At 39.9% G+C, this 17,323-nt stretch overlaps 1 protein-coding gene across 1 annotated transcript in view; it reads left to right on the plus strand.

Annotated features, from left to right (window-relative positions):
- LOC126161614 (ATP-dependent RNA helicase DDX54) overlaps positions 1 to 17,323 on the plus strand; it is a 124,555-nt gene that overhangs the window by 70,906 nt on the left and 36,326 nt on the right. Inside the window, exons 8-9 of the mRNA XM_049917569.1 lie at positions 2,999 to 3,195; positions 9,161 to 9,361. Of these exons, the coding sequence (XP_049773526.1) occupies positions 2,999 to 3,195; positions 9,161 to 9,361 (398 nt within the window). The remainder of the gene's footprint in view (positions 1 to 2,998; positions 3,196 to 9,160; positions 9,362 to 17,323) is intronic.

Genomic DNA, 17,323 nt, shown 5'->3' on the forward strand with positions numbered 1-17,323 from the left:
TTTTACAAAATGCATCGTATGAGAACACACGTTAGAATTGTGCATTTTTCACAAATCATTAACACTAAATGGAATACAAATATTAGTTATTAATAGAACTACACATACAAACAGAATCTACGTACATCTCTGTGCCCTGGTAGGTGGGAAACTGATTGCTGGGCACACTGTACATTTGTTGCGACTTTTTCCTGCTCATTCTTCAATTTACACACAGCATTTTCTGTCCAGTTCTGTTATGAGTAGACTAAACATCTTCACTGTTGAGTGAGTTCAGTGGTTCCCTCTACCTGAATAATGTATGTTTGTACCTTGCACTTTTTGTTTATTCTGCTATTTGATGGTTTAGATAGGTTCACGAATCAAGAGTTTCATGTTATAATTACTTCATTACTTGTTGCAGTTTATATGATGGTGCGCTAAGAGCACGAAACAGATTATTAATTATTAAATACTGCAGCAGAGACTGTCTTATATTTGGAATTCTTTTATTAAGTTATTAGTTATTTGCAGTGATTTAACGGCAGTCGGTACAAGAAATATGTTCCTGTAAACACTGGCAGAAAAGTGTTTGATCTACGAGTATGATGTTGTCAGTGACATATGCAATGTTGGTGGAAAAGGAATACATGGATTCCTAAATACCAGTTATTTGAGAAAAGATGGGAAAGCTGAAGGTTGCAGAAACAAAAGACGTGGTGTTGTTCATGAATCTTCCAGGAAAGAGTACACTAGAGGTGATTCAATTAAAAGATTTTTAAGAGAATCTCTTTCAGAGGAACAGCCTTCAACATCAGCTAGAGTCAAACCATTGCGTTCAGCTGAAGCGAAATTTGATTTTGAAACTAACATGTTTTGTGCAAAAGTAATTGATAAACAGAGGAAAAAGCTCAAAAAAGGTGGCGAAAGGTTAACAGTGTTCGATTCTTCAGTTACGATAATAAATTTTAGTTAGTGCACAAGAGAAGAAGAATGAGTGGGGAGATATCATCTAAAGACAAATCTGTTCTGTTAGTGATCTACATGATGCAGATGCAAGGTGTCACGAGGATTGCTACAAATCATTCTTCATAGCATAAACATTAATTTTACACCATTAAAACACTGTTTTTTAAAAAATGGTGGCTTTTACACCCCTTGTTACATAGAAACTATTAGTCCTAGAGAAAAAAATTAATAGGAGCTCTTTTGTAGGAATTTTTACATACTTTAATTTTGCACTGGAAAACAGTTCATGAGAAGTCATGGTTTTCGAGTTACTCAAGAAAAACGTGAAAAACTGCCCTATAAACGCTCTCCCCACCTCCACCCCACCCTCCACCCCAACGCTCACACCCTAAAGGTCAGGTTTTTAGTATGTTGTGCATGACCCTCCTCCCTAGCATTTGTGACTACACAAATTTTTTCCACTAATTTTCCTTCTTTGACTGGTCTCTTGTCAGTTTGGAAATGGAGGGAAGGATGGGGGTATAACTTTTAGATGGAGACCACAGCTTGAGTGCAATAAACAGATTCAAGTGGATGTAGGCTGCAATAGTTATGCAGAGATGAGGAGACTTTCATAGGAGAGCTTAGCACTGAAGACCACAACTAAATTATCATGTTGTTTGTAGTCTCCTTTACAAATGTCTGCATTTTCCTTTCCAAAAAATCCAAGTCTTTGATTTGTCTTCCCTGCTATTAATTTTATGTCTTTGTCTTATTTTACATTGCTTCTTAGTATTACTCCTATATGTTGAGAACAAGTTCACTGTTAACTTTCCTTAGAGCACACCTGATGTTACTTTAGTTTCTGTTGGACATTATCCTTCTATTATAACATACTGTCAGTAAACATCCTTGGAGCCAGTTACAAATGTGTGAATATATTCTATGTGATCATGTTTGGTTAGCAGCTGAACTTGTGATATAGGTTTGAATTCCTTTCAGAAATCTAGCGAAAGTAAATCTACTGACTGTCTCCATCCATTAATTACAGATTATCAGGAGTGAATAAAGTGAACTGTGTTTCCAACAACTCATTTTCTGAACTCATGTTGATTCTTATTTAAAAGTTCCTTTTTCTCCAGAAATCCCATAATGTTCAGAAGTGTGTTTCAACCTTTTTTTTTTTCCAGTAGCCTTAGTTGATTCTCTCGAAGTAGTGGTCCTGCTAATCAGTGCCTCTGAAATCCCGTGTTTACCCGAGGAAAGGCTTGACTTCTTCACATTCTGCAGTTGTTATTGGAGCAAAAGAAGATAACTTCTATTCATATCATGAAAAAGTACATCCACTACTTTCCTTTTACAAACATATATTAAATGGGTGTACAGATCTTTAAAGTGCTTTGTGAATTAGAGTAGAACACAACTTTTCATACAACATACACCTCGAAGGCTCAACATGAGCGCCAAGATTACAGTACATTTTATTTGTCACAAAACCATCTTGCCTTTTGTTTTCATTCTTGGCGAGTGCTGTTGCTGCTTGACAGTCAAGCCACCGCCAAGCTGCAACGCCAAAACATAAAAGGCCCCACCTACACCAGGTGAAGCTGTTCACTTATCATCACACCTTCCCCATATTCCACATCTCCTGTTTAATATGATGTGTCAAATGTACTGCACTAACAATACTTTACGTGATCAGTAACTTTGTGTGCAGTCTGCTTTTTATGCTTTGTTCCAAGGCCTACTCTGAGCAACAATACAACACACTTTTCTGCAGAAAAACTACACGAAAATCAATGTTAAAAGTAGTGATGACGTCAATGAAAACTTCAAATGTGGGAAATGTTGTAACATGGAATAGTTAACAATGGGAAAGCATTGTATTCAGAGAATAGGACTTATATTGGGACCGACGAAAATGAACGCAAAATGCGAGATCGTAAAAATACATTGTTGCTGTATATGTATGAATTGAATGTCTTAATTAACAACTAATCATTTACAGTTATTTTGTTAGTCTTATCTGCAAAATAATAATAATAATAATAAATACTTATGTTACTAACAGGACGTTGTGCAAGAGCTGGTCGCAGTGGAACAGCTTACTCCTTGGTTGCTGCAGATGAATATGCATATTTAATGGACCTTCATCTCTTTCTTGGAAAGCCACTTCAAGAAGATGTTCACATTGGACGCATTCCGCAAGATCTTTTGGAGGAAGAGCAAACCAATTTACTTAGCTGGCATGAAAATTCAGTTGATCTGGTGAGGCCATTAAATGACTTACTCAACTAATTTCTGTATTTCAACTAATAATAATTTACAAAATGAAAGGAGGCTCTGGTGGAAGTAAAACTGTGAGGGCAGATAAAGAACTAGGCATGTATAGTTCAGTCGGGGAGCACTTACCCACTAAAAGCAGAGCGCCCAGGTTCGAGACCTTTACTGGCACACCATTTTAATGTATGAGGGAGCTTCAATAATAATTTAGTTTTATAGTTTATATTCGGTAATATAAGTTTCATGGTGTTTGTAAGTACAAAACATAATGTGAGCATTTAGTTAAAAGTCTAAAATAAAGAGCTGTAACCTACGTTGGAGAAATAAGCACATTTCACATTACGTCACAACTGAATGTGTCTTCAGTCTACAATGATTAAATTATTAATTCACGTCTGTAGTTATTTACTGTATGTGCCTTACACATAATTGTTTTGGAACAAAGGTTGGTGAAAGTTCTGTATGTTCATATATCAACAGAAATCTGGTATAACTTGACAACAACAAGAAATATGATGTCAGATATTGTGCACATATGTGGTGATTCGCTAATATTTTTATTTTCTCATTGCAGAGATATAATATCTGCACTGATGATACCTTCACAATATACTGCGTAACTGCAGAAAGCTTCTTATTATTGTAACATTGCTCAACACAATGTCAGAGTTCCCACCGATCAACTTTAAATTCGCTTCCATACAAAGGAGAATACAGAAAACCTGAAGCATGTTGTGATATGAACAAGCACGTGAATCGTGGTTTACATTAATGCACAGTCAAGTGTTCCTTAGTGATGAAAACATTAGAGCAGCTGGGGTTCACTGCACCAGCTTATATACCACTCTTTGCACCTGGAAAAATGCTTGCTGTGGTGTCTGCGCTGAGTGAGACAGCCTCTAAAAGGTTGGCCGTGGAGGCACAGGCTCTTTAAATATGTGTGCTCACTTTGTAGGGTTATTACACTCCTTCCCCCGGGGAGGGGGAAACTTTTCACTGTGGAAATGTCCATGTCTTCATCAAAAGGGGATGACTGATGGAGCAGTTGTCGTGTCGTCACAGGAGAATACGGTTTGAAATGGCTTGTACATGAACATGCGCAGCACCCACTCCCCATGAGATACCGTAAGGAAGCATTTGTGATGGAGATGCCATATCCATGTCCACAAACGGGCAGGCACTCAGCAACGGAGGCAGCAGCTGCGAAAGAGGCTGCGAGGTGGAAGTGGCCCATTGCCAGTGACTCTGCCCGGTGGTGGTGACACTCAGAAAGATGGCAGAGGGGCCAAAGGGGGTGTGGACCATGCTGCAGGGGCAGGCACGAAAGGCAGAGTTGGCTGCGGAGGCATGAGATCTCCTGTGTGCGCTTGGTCACACGTAGGTGGAGCTGGTCATATTTTCAGGAAATCAAGACAGTGGAGATGTCATGACACAGAGGCTGGCCTCTGCAGTGTTGAACGACTGCTGGTATACACTTAGAGCACTAGCTAAACCCTAGCGCCCAGACGGCAGAGCCTGGATGGAAACGCTGCAAGTGCAGCTCCGGTGAGTGGCCAGGAATCGCGTGGAGTAGATGAAACAATGTACGGGGCTGGCAGCCGTGAAGCAGTGCTGTTGGGCTACAGTTGCCATCTGGAGTGAACCTGTAGGAACTCGAGAACCTTTTGGGGGCTTCCTCAGGAGAAGAGTGCATGACATATGTTTTCATCTGAATTTTGAAAGTACGGACCAGCCGCTCCACCTCACCATTTGACTGAGGGTGAAATGCCACCCTTTCTACAGAAATCTTCAGAATCCTGAGACACAAATTGCTGGCTGTTGTCTGTCACAAATCTTTGCGAGGTCTGTGACCGTGGCCACCGTGGAAGTGGACAGGCAACAAACCACATAAGGAAATTTTGAAAAAGCTCACCTACAAGAATTCAGAAGGAGTTAAGGTGGGGGGCTTACAAAAACAGCATGAATTTGCTCCCAGGCGTGCTGGGGGCAGGCTACAGGGAAAGAGAGGCCCATAGTGGTGCCTGATGGATGGTACACTGCAGGGAGACCAAATCAACTGACACGCTTACATGAACATGCACAGCACCCACTCCCCATGAGAAACCATAAGGAATCATTTGTGATGGAGATGCCATATCCATGTCCACAAACGGGCAGGCACTCAGCAACGGAGGCAGCAGCTGCAAAAGAGGCTGCGAGGTGGAAGTGGCTGTTTTGGGAAAAAATATTGGCTTCCAGAAATCAGTGCTAAGAGTTCATCTTGATGAGGTATGGCATAGATGTCAATAGTATATTGTAAATTGACAGACTTTTTAAAACCACCACAGAGCCTAAGGTAGTCATTTGATTCCATTTTCAGTACCTGGTCAAAACAAGTGTTCACTATCCTGGGTGTCGACTCTTCAGTAGCCAACAATAACACGCCATCAAGAACTGAGAAGCATTGGTGGAGAGCATAATAATTACACAGAGGATCCGATGCTCGGCCGGTGGTTTGATAGCCAGGTGGTAGACAAATTGAACAACCCGATACAAGACAGGATTGGCCATAACGGCTAATGTGAAAACCATCAACAGTGTTTTGGGCTTAGATGGTTTATTATTATACAAGACAGGATTGGCCATAACGGCTAATGTGAAAACCATCCACAGTGTTTTGGGCTTAGATGGTTTATTATTAGTAATCTTATGAAATTTAGAACTGTAGAAGAAAACATAAAAATTTTTGAGTGTGCTGTTACATCTGATTCAGGATTTTGGAAGCGTACGTAATAGGACGTTCAGAACTGTCCATGTATTTGTGTGCGAGAACATCCCCAAGACCGTACTACAAGGCGTCCGTGACCAAAACAAAATGTTGGCCTGTTTGGATGATAGCTAAGCAAGGTATTGAGTGAATTTTGACTTCATCAGGGTAAAAGCATGCTCGCAGGTGGGCAAGCAGTGAAAAGTAACACATTTATGTAAGAGAGAAGGAAGGGGGTGAGCCATTGTAGTTAGGAAGAAATTTATGGTAATATGCAATCTTTCCCAGTAGGCTGCAACTCTTTGACATCAGTAGGACACGGAAAAGCTGCAGTGTCATTGACGTGTTGGCATAAAGGCTTGAACCCAGCATGCGAGACTTTGAAACCAAGATAGTCGATACTTGAAAAAATCGCAATTTGTCCAAGTTATATTTCAAACTGGGGGCCTGCAGCACCATGAAGAAGGCAAGACGGTTCTGCAAGTGTTCACCTATTTAGGAACTGGAGACCACAGTATCATCCAAGTAGTTAATGGACCCCAGCGCAGAGGCCATGAGTTGCTCCAAAAATCTTTGGAAAATAGCAGGGATGCTATCTGTGTTAAATGGCAGGCACTGGTACTGGTATAACCCAAAGGGGGGATTAATTATGTTTGGAATCACCATCCAGAGGCAGTTGCAGGTAGGCTTCAGACAAGTCTGTTTTGGGAAAAAATTTTGGCTTCCAGAAAGCAGAGCTAAGAGTTCATCTTGATAAGGTATGGGATAGATGTCAATAATATATTGTAAATTGACAGACTTTTTAAAACCAGCACAGAGCCTAAGGTAGTCGTTTGATTTTTGTAACAATTACCAGCAGAGTAGACCATTTGCTAGAGGAGACAGATGTGATAGCACCCAAGGACATACGTTGATAGAGTTCTGCTTTGACTTGCTCCTGCACCATTGGATTTATTGTGATGTGAGCATTGAAATTAGAAGCACACTCTAATCTGTCCGAAAATGGTAGGGAAAATTTCTAGTGTAATATGTCCAGTTGTTGATATGGAACTTGATCCGATACCAGATGCACTTAATCAGAAATAATATAAAAATCTTGAAGATGTATAACCCAAATAAGTTTCCAGTGTTGGCATCACCTTTCATGAGCAAGGTCAAAGGCCGAACAACTGCTTTATACACTAGGGGAGTAGAAAACTGTCAGTATGTGTATCTGTTGTAACTCGGCCACCAATGAGAGACAGGGGGCAACGCCAGTGTCCTGAGATCCACGTGGGTTTGAGAATTTAACAAAGTCACTGCTGCACCTGTGTCTACTTACATGTTTAACATCTTGCCCATAACATGTATTTGTTTAGGGCTACTGTGACTTGAGAAATGCTGTTCACATCCAGGTTAATGTGTGATGAATAAGATATAGAATTGCACACTGACACAATATGTCATTTATTTTTTTACAATGATTGCACAACACCTGTCGCTGTGGGCACATGGCCCGCTCATGTTGAACAAAACAATACAGGCACAATGGGAGAGGAGTACATGCCTGCTGTTGTGAAGCTGGCTGCTGCTGCTGCTGCTTAGCACGGCACTGCCTCATGCAATGTGGAGACTGTGATTGCACAGCCATGACACCATATTCCTTCCGTAAGCTAAAAGACAGCAGCTGAGGAGAACATGGTACAGCAGCTACTTCACACCAAGCTTCTATCTGATTCCTGCTTCCCTAGTTACTTTATGAGAATGAGCAGTGTCCAGAATGTCTGTGAGAGAGGGATTTTCACATTGTAAAGTGCATCTATGGACTTAACGTATCGGGGACTGAGTGTATTATAGCATCACAAACCATTGAATAAGCTTGTGAGTCCTTGTGAGCCTCATTAACAAACTGCCAATGACAGCTGAACACATGAAGTTCCGCTGCCCAAGCTCTGTACGACTGTAAACAATGGTAGAACTCAATAGGAGCTGCAATAACGTTAGTGTGTTTGCGATGATAATTATGGAGTACCTGTACTGTCACATTTCATCAAAAGAGAGACTAACAGGTTCCTGCTGAAAAGATAGCTGACACAAAAGATGATAAACAAGAGGAAAAATCCATGACAGAAAGAAAGCCTTACACACGTTGAGGTACATGACACCAAAAGCTTGGAAATGTTGCTGAATGGCATTTTTCATACGCATCCAAATCCTCCATATTATCATCATGTGGAGGAAACGGTGGTGACACGTCAACACCTATGAACCATGGCATGTCAGTGAAGCCATGGATGGAGCCTGCTGCTCTCTGGTGCGAGCTTGCTGCTGTTCAACATATTGAAAAATGTTTTCCTCTGACTTGTTGGCCATATTGAACCGAGAAACGAAACACGTGGAATAGAATCCCATACTCGTCACTAAAAATTTTAATGTTGCAAACACAATATTAGAATTCGCACCAATTAATTTTTAATTTGCTTCCATATAAAGAAAACTACTGACACACTGTAGGACATTGTAACAATAAGAAACACACAAAGTCATTGGTTGCATTAATGCACGGTTTATCAGTGAAGTGTCTCTTACACATGAAAACATTAGAGTGGCTGAGGCCAGGCATGCTGGCTTGTATACAGCTGTTTGCACACGGTACAGCGCTTGCTGCGCAGTCTGTGTTGAGTGAGGTGGCCTCTTTAGGCTGGTCATGGAGGAGCATGCTATTTAATTACGTGTGCTAACTGTATAGGGTTACAGCACTTACCCTCTAGCCACATAGCTTGATTTTAATGTATCTGTTTATATCGTCAGCATTTTGCGGTATTGTACATAGCAAAGTTCTGTAATGGGGTAAGATGGTACCTCGATTTAATTCTCTCAGACACCTCCTCTTCTGTCTTTGTTTCCTCTCATCCTCACAATATGTGGGTCTCTACCTACCCCTGTTTATTTCCTGAGGAAAGAACTAATAGTTCCCAAAGCTAGCGCAGTGTCTTGTACTTTTATGTGTGTCTATGGGCAGTATTGGAATTTCACCACCTGAGGTAAGTACTGAGTGGATATACTGTCTGTAATTTTATTGGCTACTAAAGTGAATATTTCTTTTAATAAATAGATGTAATGAGACTGCTGTTTGCTCATTTTAAGTAACATATAGATGTTTTTGCGTGTTATATATATTCTCTGTTCGAGGTACTTGGTTTGATACTACTTTTCTTCTCTCAGTCTAACATGAAGCGGGTGTGCAGTAACGCGTACAAGCAGTATCTTCGTTCACGTCCTGGTGCATCGACAGAGAGTATGAAGAGAATAAAGGAAATTAATTGGGACACATTTCATTATCATCCTTCATTTTCATTTGGAGACAAAACAGAGGCTGAGAAAATATCTTTCCTAACTGAAATGAAAAAGTACAGGCCAAATGGGGTAAGTTTTGAATGTACAGTTTTTTTTAAAACAGCTCTCACTCCAAATCATTGTTGAACAGCTATCTTGCTGTAAACAGTTATTTCCCTGTATATGTTAACACTTTTTTGTGGAAAGTAGGAAGTAAAAACAATTATATGTCAACAGAACTGCATTGCTGAAAACTATAACAGAAAGGAGTGGTGGAAGGAATTAATTGTGATGCAAATCTAGTTATGAATATGGGATTCAGATTATTGATTTAGGACACAGCAGTTGGTATTCATTCTTATCTCTGTATTTTAACAACATTTGTTTCTACTGGTAATGTGTGTGTGATTTATCATCCTTTGTATGCTTATATTCATTCTTCCAATTTTCTACATTTGAATAACAAACTGCTCATCTCTTTAGATTTCATGCACCGATCATTCTCAGCAATAAAATTCATCTAAATTGCATATTTAGTTGCTGGTACTCTCCTGCCAACAGGAACAATTTGTTTTGCTTGGCGTTACAGTTGTGAGTAGTGGTTGCATTAGACACATGCTACGTTCATATTCTTTTATAATATAATAACTTGAAATGTCACTAGTTTGTCACTAACAACTTACTGACAGCTTATATGTCACTGTTTTCACTTGGTATGGCTGTACAGATCAGTTTGAACATTAAGGCACCACACTTCTACCATGGAGTGTGCAAAAACATGTTACGTTGACAGCATGTGACACAGTGGAAAAAGTGCAGTTGGGGATATATTATAAATGATCTGTGGTCTTGTCTAGGCCCCAGGTTGATAACGTTTATTGTACAGTTGAGGATTTGTCTAGCAGCTCCTTTTTTCATGCAAAACTATTGGTATGCAACATCTCTGACAAAGCGGAAGCTGATGGTTAATGTCTAAGGGGCTTTTAGATGCTAGTGCTCAATTGGATTGTAATGATTTAAGTTACTTGGACTATGTGAATATCTGTGGTTGCACAATTGATAGATGAGTTCATTGTTTTGTAATGTTAACAGTGATTTTGGCTTCCAAAAACGAGATATAAACCAGACCAAATTTGATGTGATTGTGGCACGTTTTACGTGAGAGAGGCCATAATATCAGCAGAGGAGAGTAGCAAGAAACATTAGTGACACACCTGTCTAAACCAGCTGGGGATATTGGATGTCATGAAGCAGTGCCTGGAATATAACCACAAAGTGAAATAAGACTAGTGTTGTGTTGTTGACACAGAAGTCTCAGACAGTGTAATTAAGGAGTATTAAAGATGTCAGGGCACCTCATACATAGAGACTCACATTTCATTTCAAACAAGACTTGTGATTCAGCATACAGTTCTTGAAGACTGTGCCGGTCAGTCAACTGTTTGAGCCAGAAAACACTACTTGTGTGTGCACATTTCATGAAATAACATCTCTGGTACTGGAAAACAAGTATGCATTAAAGGGGTGACAAGTGCTGGGAGTAGTATAGCTGTAGATATGGCTGCAATAACAATAATACTATACTTGTGGTTTGAAGCCCAGGGAAGATGAACAGAAGAAGGGTATTAAATGTCTCATCATAATATTACATGCAAAACAGAATTACCACCTCAGTTATAAATTCTTAAACAAACCATAAATCTCTTAGTTCAGGTTCAGTCACTTATATGGTCTCAGGATGAATAGGAATCTGGTTCTTGCAATAACAGGAGAGATCATTGAGATACAGACCATATACTGAATAAAGTTAACCGGTATAGATACCGTAAAGGAGAAATATGTGGCTTTTCGTAAGCATGAAAGGCACTAGAAATGTAATCCACAGAAAATAATAATTTAGGGTTAAATAGTGCAATGACAGACAAATTAAAATGATAGTACCATCTCACGCAACTTACTCTGAGGCACAGTTGTTAACAAGGGCCAGTGATGGTGCTGATGGCCTAGGATGGTGTCATTTCCAAAGCTGTGTTATAAATGTGATCATGTGATTAAGTGTAGTGCTATTAAATAGGTAACGAGCACAGAATGTTACAGTACATTGCTTATGGTATTTGCAGTCATAGAAGATGCTGTATGTAGTGACATTACTTGTATCAAAAAGTGCTGCTTGAAGACAGCTCACTATATGTGTTGATAAAAACATTGGTGTATCCATGTGCATTCTCCATTAGAACCTCCAGTTTACTGTGCATGGAGTTAAAATAGTAGCTTTCCAGGAGCATCAGTGTTTCAGGTAATAAAGAAGCAAGACATTATTGCTATTTTGGCAGCAAAGTCACAGGTGACAGTAGAAATAAAGAGGATGTGAAATACAGACTGGCAATAACAAGCAAACTTTACTGAAAAAGAGATATCAACATTCAATTGAAATTTATTATGTTAGGATGTGTCTTATAAAAGTATTTGTCAGGAATGTTGCTTTATATGGAAGTGAAATGTGGGCAGTTTGGTAGCACAGATGAATTCTGTAGATTAGATTAGTGGAGAGGATAACAATGAGGATATGTATAATTGAATCAGACAAGAAAGATCTTAATTGCATAACTTGACTAAAAGAAAGGTTAGGTTTACAGGTCACATTCTAAACAGTCAAGGAATAGTGATTTGGTGACGGAGCAAAATATGAGGGATCAAAATTGTAGAGGGAGATTAAATGATTAATTAGCATGGAGAGCTGTATCAGACAAGTCTTTGGACCGAAGAGCACAATAACAAAAATTCTCAAAGTAAGAAGGAATAACAAGATATGTCATTTGAGTTATTGCTCAGAAAGGGGTATAAATCTGTGTGGGGGATACAGAGATATCATTGGATTAACTCAGTGTCCAGATAGTGAAAACAACATGATTTAAGCAGTTCTGAGCAAGAATGGGCTGTGAGTGTGACAGCTGAGAATGAGTTTCACAAGCATCGTGTTGTTCATCGAATTTATACATGATGCTGTAATTAGTATGTATCAGATGTATGTAGAAATCATTGACTCGTCTACCCTTCGAAGCAGAATAAACCATTCAATTGGAAGTTGATAGCAGAGTGCAGTACTGGGAAGACAGAGCTGCTTTGTAGCACACCATTCGTTGCGTGTTGTTGCAACTGGAAGTCTACAACAGATGTAGCATGTGTTTCATTGTTGATGCAACAGAGGTTGCCCATATTGCCTTAATATAGGCTGCATGACATCATCTCAGTGAGTACCGAGTACACTTGAATAGACCTAATGTAAAATGTACTGCCTCACACACTTCCACAAAAAGAGATGCTTCATCATTGACAGGTGATTTTGAACCAGTGGGATTGGTATAATTCAAGGAAAAAAGTTCCCTGTATTTCAAATCATTTTAGTGTGGGTGTCAGTGAATTAATCAACTGCTACCATCTACTGACAAGGATAATGTGTATTAGGTGCACTAACGTTCTCACACTGAAGTTTGCAGGAGTGAAATAATGCATGAATCTCTTGACCGACTGTTAGTGAATGCTGATTAGATGTAACCGTCGTATAACTGGGAACCTACTGATGGTTTACTCAGTGCCTGGTAGAATGAACAGAGGGTGCTACAGATGCTCATGAAACTGTTATAAAGTATGTTTTAATCAGTCGCAGAATGGTGAGTGCTTTTTACTTGTATACAGTGAATGACTGTCTACTGACCTCAACTTTGTTTTACACTGTTATATTCTTTTGTGTGATAATGAAACATTGATAATGAAGGAAGAGAGACACTATAAGGGGTAATTTGCAAACTATCAAGTTTTAAATGTTACATTGTATAATTACTGATGAGTAATCAGCCATTATGAATGGCCAAAGGCAAATTGATTATCCTGTTCTGAATGTGCCATGAAGTGTAACAGCAAGGAATTTGGTGTATGTTTAATGACCTAGATCATTTTTCTTTCCTCTTCCCTCATTACCTGTGGTCTAAACAACAACATATATGTAGAACCTCAAACATATTCATGCCTCTTTCCATCCCTCTGCTTTTAATTTATGGGTTTCCTAATGCGTATTAACTCCTAAAATCTTGGGTTAGCGTAAGACGTAGCTTGAAATTTAATAGAATAATGCTTGTTGCATCACATTTAAAACACACATTCATCTTTCTGGAACTCAGACTGGAGAAACTGCTACGAAAGTCTTTCTTTGGGTGTCAGGGTAAAAGTTATTGTATTATTATGGTAAATTTGAAGAGACCATGGAATTCTCAATAGTTGTTCCATCACTAATGAGGTTTATATGATGTAAGTGCTTTTTTTTTTTTGTAGATGGGTACTAGTTTCATACTGTGCTCAGAGTGGAATGCAATAGCTTGTAGCAGTAGGATCCACTGCATTCTGCTGGAGTACCTCAAATGATCAAAGGAACTGTACATTTTGATAAAATGTATCTGATAGATTGCTTCCTAGTTTTAAAGGAGAGAACTTCCACAGTTTAGGATGATTAATTAATAAAGAGTGCACTGTAGTGTTGCTGTCATTCCATTCCTGTGTGGCACATAGCTCTATGAGAAACTGTCTTACAGAGTGAGGTCTGCTCAGAAAGAAATGTGACCAAATTTGGAAAAAATGGGGGGGATTCAATGAATCAGTGCAAATGATTAAAATTCTTCAAAGTAGGATCCTTAAGTGCTGACACACCTTAGCCTCTGCAGTTACCTAGCTTGAATGGTATCTACATCTACATCTACATCTACATCCATACTCCGCAAGCCACCTGGCGGTGTGTGGCGGAGGGTACCTTGAGTACCTCTATCGGTTCTCCCTTCTATTCCAGTCTCATATTGCTCGTGGAAAGAAGGATTGTCAGTATGCCTCTGTGTGGGCTCTAATCTCTCTGATTTTGTCCTCATGGTCTCTTCGCGAGATATACGTAGGAGGGAGCAATATACTGCTTGACTCTTTGGTGAAGGTATGTTCTCGAAACTTTGACAAAAGCCCGTACCAAGCCACTGAGCGTCTCTCCTGCAGAGTCTTCCACTGGAGTTTATCTATCATCTCCGTAACGCTTTCGCGATTACTAAATGATCCTGTAACGAAGCGCGCTGCTCTCCGTTGGATCTTCTCTATGTCTTGTATCAACCCTATCTGGTACGGATCCCACACTGCTGAGCAGTATTCAAGCAGTGGGCGAACAAGCGTACTGTAACCTACTTCCTTTGTTTTCGGATTGCATTTCCTTAGGATTCTTCCAATGAATCTCAGTCTGGCATCTGCTTTACCGACAATCAACATTATATGATCATTCCATTTTAAATCACTCCTAATGCGTACTCCCAGATAATTTATGGTATTAACTGCTTCCAGTTGCTGACCTGCTATTTTGTAGCTAAATGATAAAGGATCTATCTTTCTGTGTATTCGCAGCACATTACACTTGTCTACATTGAGATTCAGTTGCCATTCCCTGCACCATGCGTCAATTCGCTGCAGATCCTCCTGCATTTCAGTACAATTTTCCATTGTTACAACCTCTCGATACACCACAGCATCATCTGCAAAAAGCCTCAGTGAACTTCCGATGTCATCCACCAGGTCATTTATGTATATTTTGAATAGCAACGGTCCTATGACACTCCCCTGCGGCACACCTGAAATTACTCTTACTTCGGAAGACTTCTCTCCATTGAGAATAACATGCTGCGTCCTGTTATCTAGGAACTCCTCAATCCAATCACACAATTGGTCTGATAGTCCATATGCTCTTACTTTGTTCAATAAACGACTGTGGGGAACTGTATCGAACGCCTTGCGGAAGTCAAGAAACACGGCATCTACCTGTGAACCCGTGTCTATGGCCCTCTGAGTCTCGTGGACGAATAGCGCGAGCTGGGTTTCACATGACCGTCTTTTTCGAAACCCATGCTGATTCCTACAGAGTAGATTTCTAGTCTCCAGAAAAGTCATTATACTCGAACACAATACGTGTTCCAAAATTCTACAACTGATCGACGTTAGAGATATAGGTCTATAGTTCTGCACATCTGTTCGACGTCCCTTCTTGAAAACGGGGATGACCTGTGCCCTTTTCCAATCCTTTGGAACGCTACGCTCTTCTAGAGACCTACGGTACACCGCTGCAAGAAGGGGGGCAAGTTCCTTCGCGTACTCTGTGTAAAATTGAACTGGTATCCCATCAGGTCCAGAGGCCTTTCCTCTTTTGAGCGATTTTAATTGTTTCTCTATCCCTCTGTCGTCTATTTCGATATCTACCATTTTGTCATCTGTGCGACAATCTAGAGAAGGAACTACAGTGCAATCTTCCTCTGTGAAACAACTTTGGAAAAAGACATTTAGTATTTCGGCCTTTAGTCTGTCATCCTCTGTTTCAGTACCATTTTGGTCACAGAGTGTCTGGACATTTTGTTTTGATCCACCTACCGCTTTGACATAAGACCAAAATTTCTTAGGATTTTCTGCCAAGTCAGTACATAGAACTTTACTTTCGAATTCATTGAACGCCTCTCGCATAGCTCTCTTCACACTACATTTCGCTTCGCGTAATTTTTGTTTGTCTGCAAGGCTTTGGCTATGTTTATGTTTGCTGTGAAGTTCCCTTTGCTTCCGCAGCAGTTTTTTAACTCGGTTGTTGAACCACGGTGGCTCTTTTCCATCTCTTACGATCTTGCTTGGCACATACTCATCTAACGCATATTGTACGATGGTTTTGAACTTTGTCCACTGATCCTCAACACTATCAGTACTTGAGACAAAACTTTTGTGTTGAGCCAACAGGTACTCTGAAATCTGCTTTTTGTCACTTTTTCTAAACAGAAAAATCTTCCTATCCTTTTTAATATTCCTATTTACGGCTGAAATCATCGATGCCGTAACCGCTTTATGATCACTGATTCCCTGTTCTGCGTTAACTTTTTCAAATAGTTCGGGTCTGTTTGTCACCAGAAGGTCTAATATGTTATCGCCACGAGTCGGTTCTCTGTTTAACTGCTCAAGGTAGTTTTCAGATAAAGCACTTAAAAAAATTTCACTGGATTCTTTGTCCCTGCCACCCGTTATGAACGTCTGAGTCTCCCAGTCTATATCCGGCAAATTAAAATCTCCACCCAGAACTATAACATGGTGGGGAAATCTACTCGAAATATTTTCCAAATTATCCTTCAGGTGCTCAGCCACAACAGCTGCTGAGCCAGGGGGCCTATAGAGACATCCAATTACCATGTCTGAGCCTGCTTTAACCGCGACCCTCACCCAAATCATTTCACATTTCGGATCTCCGTCAATTTCCTTCGATACTATTGCACTTCTTACCGCTATAAACACGCCTCCCCCTTCACTGTTCAGCCTGTCTCTGCGGTATACATTCCAATCTGAGTTTAGGATTTCGTTACTGTTTACGTCTGGTTTCAGCCAACTTTCTGTCCCTAGTACTATATGGGCGTTGTGATCGTTTATTAATGAGAGCAGTTCTGGGACCTTTCTATAGACGCTCCTGCAGTTTACTATTAGCACATTAATATTGTTATTCCCTGTTGCATTTTGCCTACTCCTATCTTGCCACGTATCCGCGTATCCTGGAAGACCTTTTTTGAAATGGCATGTAGAGTTCTCACCAACATTTCTTTTATATTGTATACAGTTCTGAAAGAGGCATTATTTCAGTGCTCATTTTATTAAGGAAAACTGAAAGGAATCTTTAGGTCAGTCATGACTTCCCATTATTTCAGACAGTCTTGCCATATTGGTGAGTCACTTGTGGCTGGGTGTGTTGTGGTGCAACAAGCATTGAGTGACAGTGTCTTTGGTGAAGAAATTGACACCCTGTTTGTCTTTTAAGCTCTTGCATGTTAAAAGCACCAGTGACGTCTTGTTCCCCAGATACAAGTTCACAAGAGACCACACTACCTTTCTATCAAAGAACATGGTAAGTATGCTTTTTGCCTTGTACTCATTCAAGCATTAATTTTTGGTGAAATAAGAGACTGACAGGTACCACTCTGAATGTTGCTATTTTATCTCCAGATCGTTCTTAAA

This window comes from Schistocerca cancellata, chromosome 2 (genome assembly GCF_023864275.1).
Source record: "Schistocerca cancellata isolate TAMUIC-IGC-003103 chromosome 2, iqSchCanc2.1, whole genome shotgun sequence".
In the NCBI taxonomy this organism is placed as follows: Eukaryota; Metazoa; Arthropoda; class Insecta; order Orthoptera; family Acrididae; genus Schistocerca; species Schistocerca cancellata.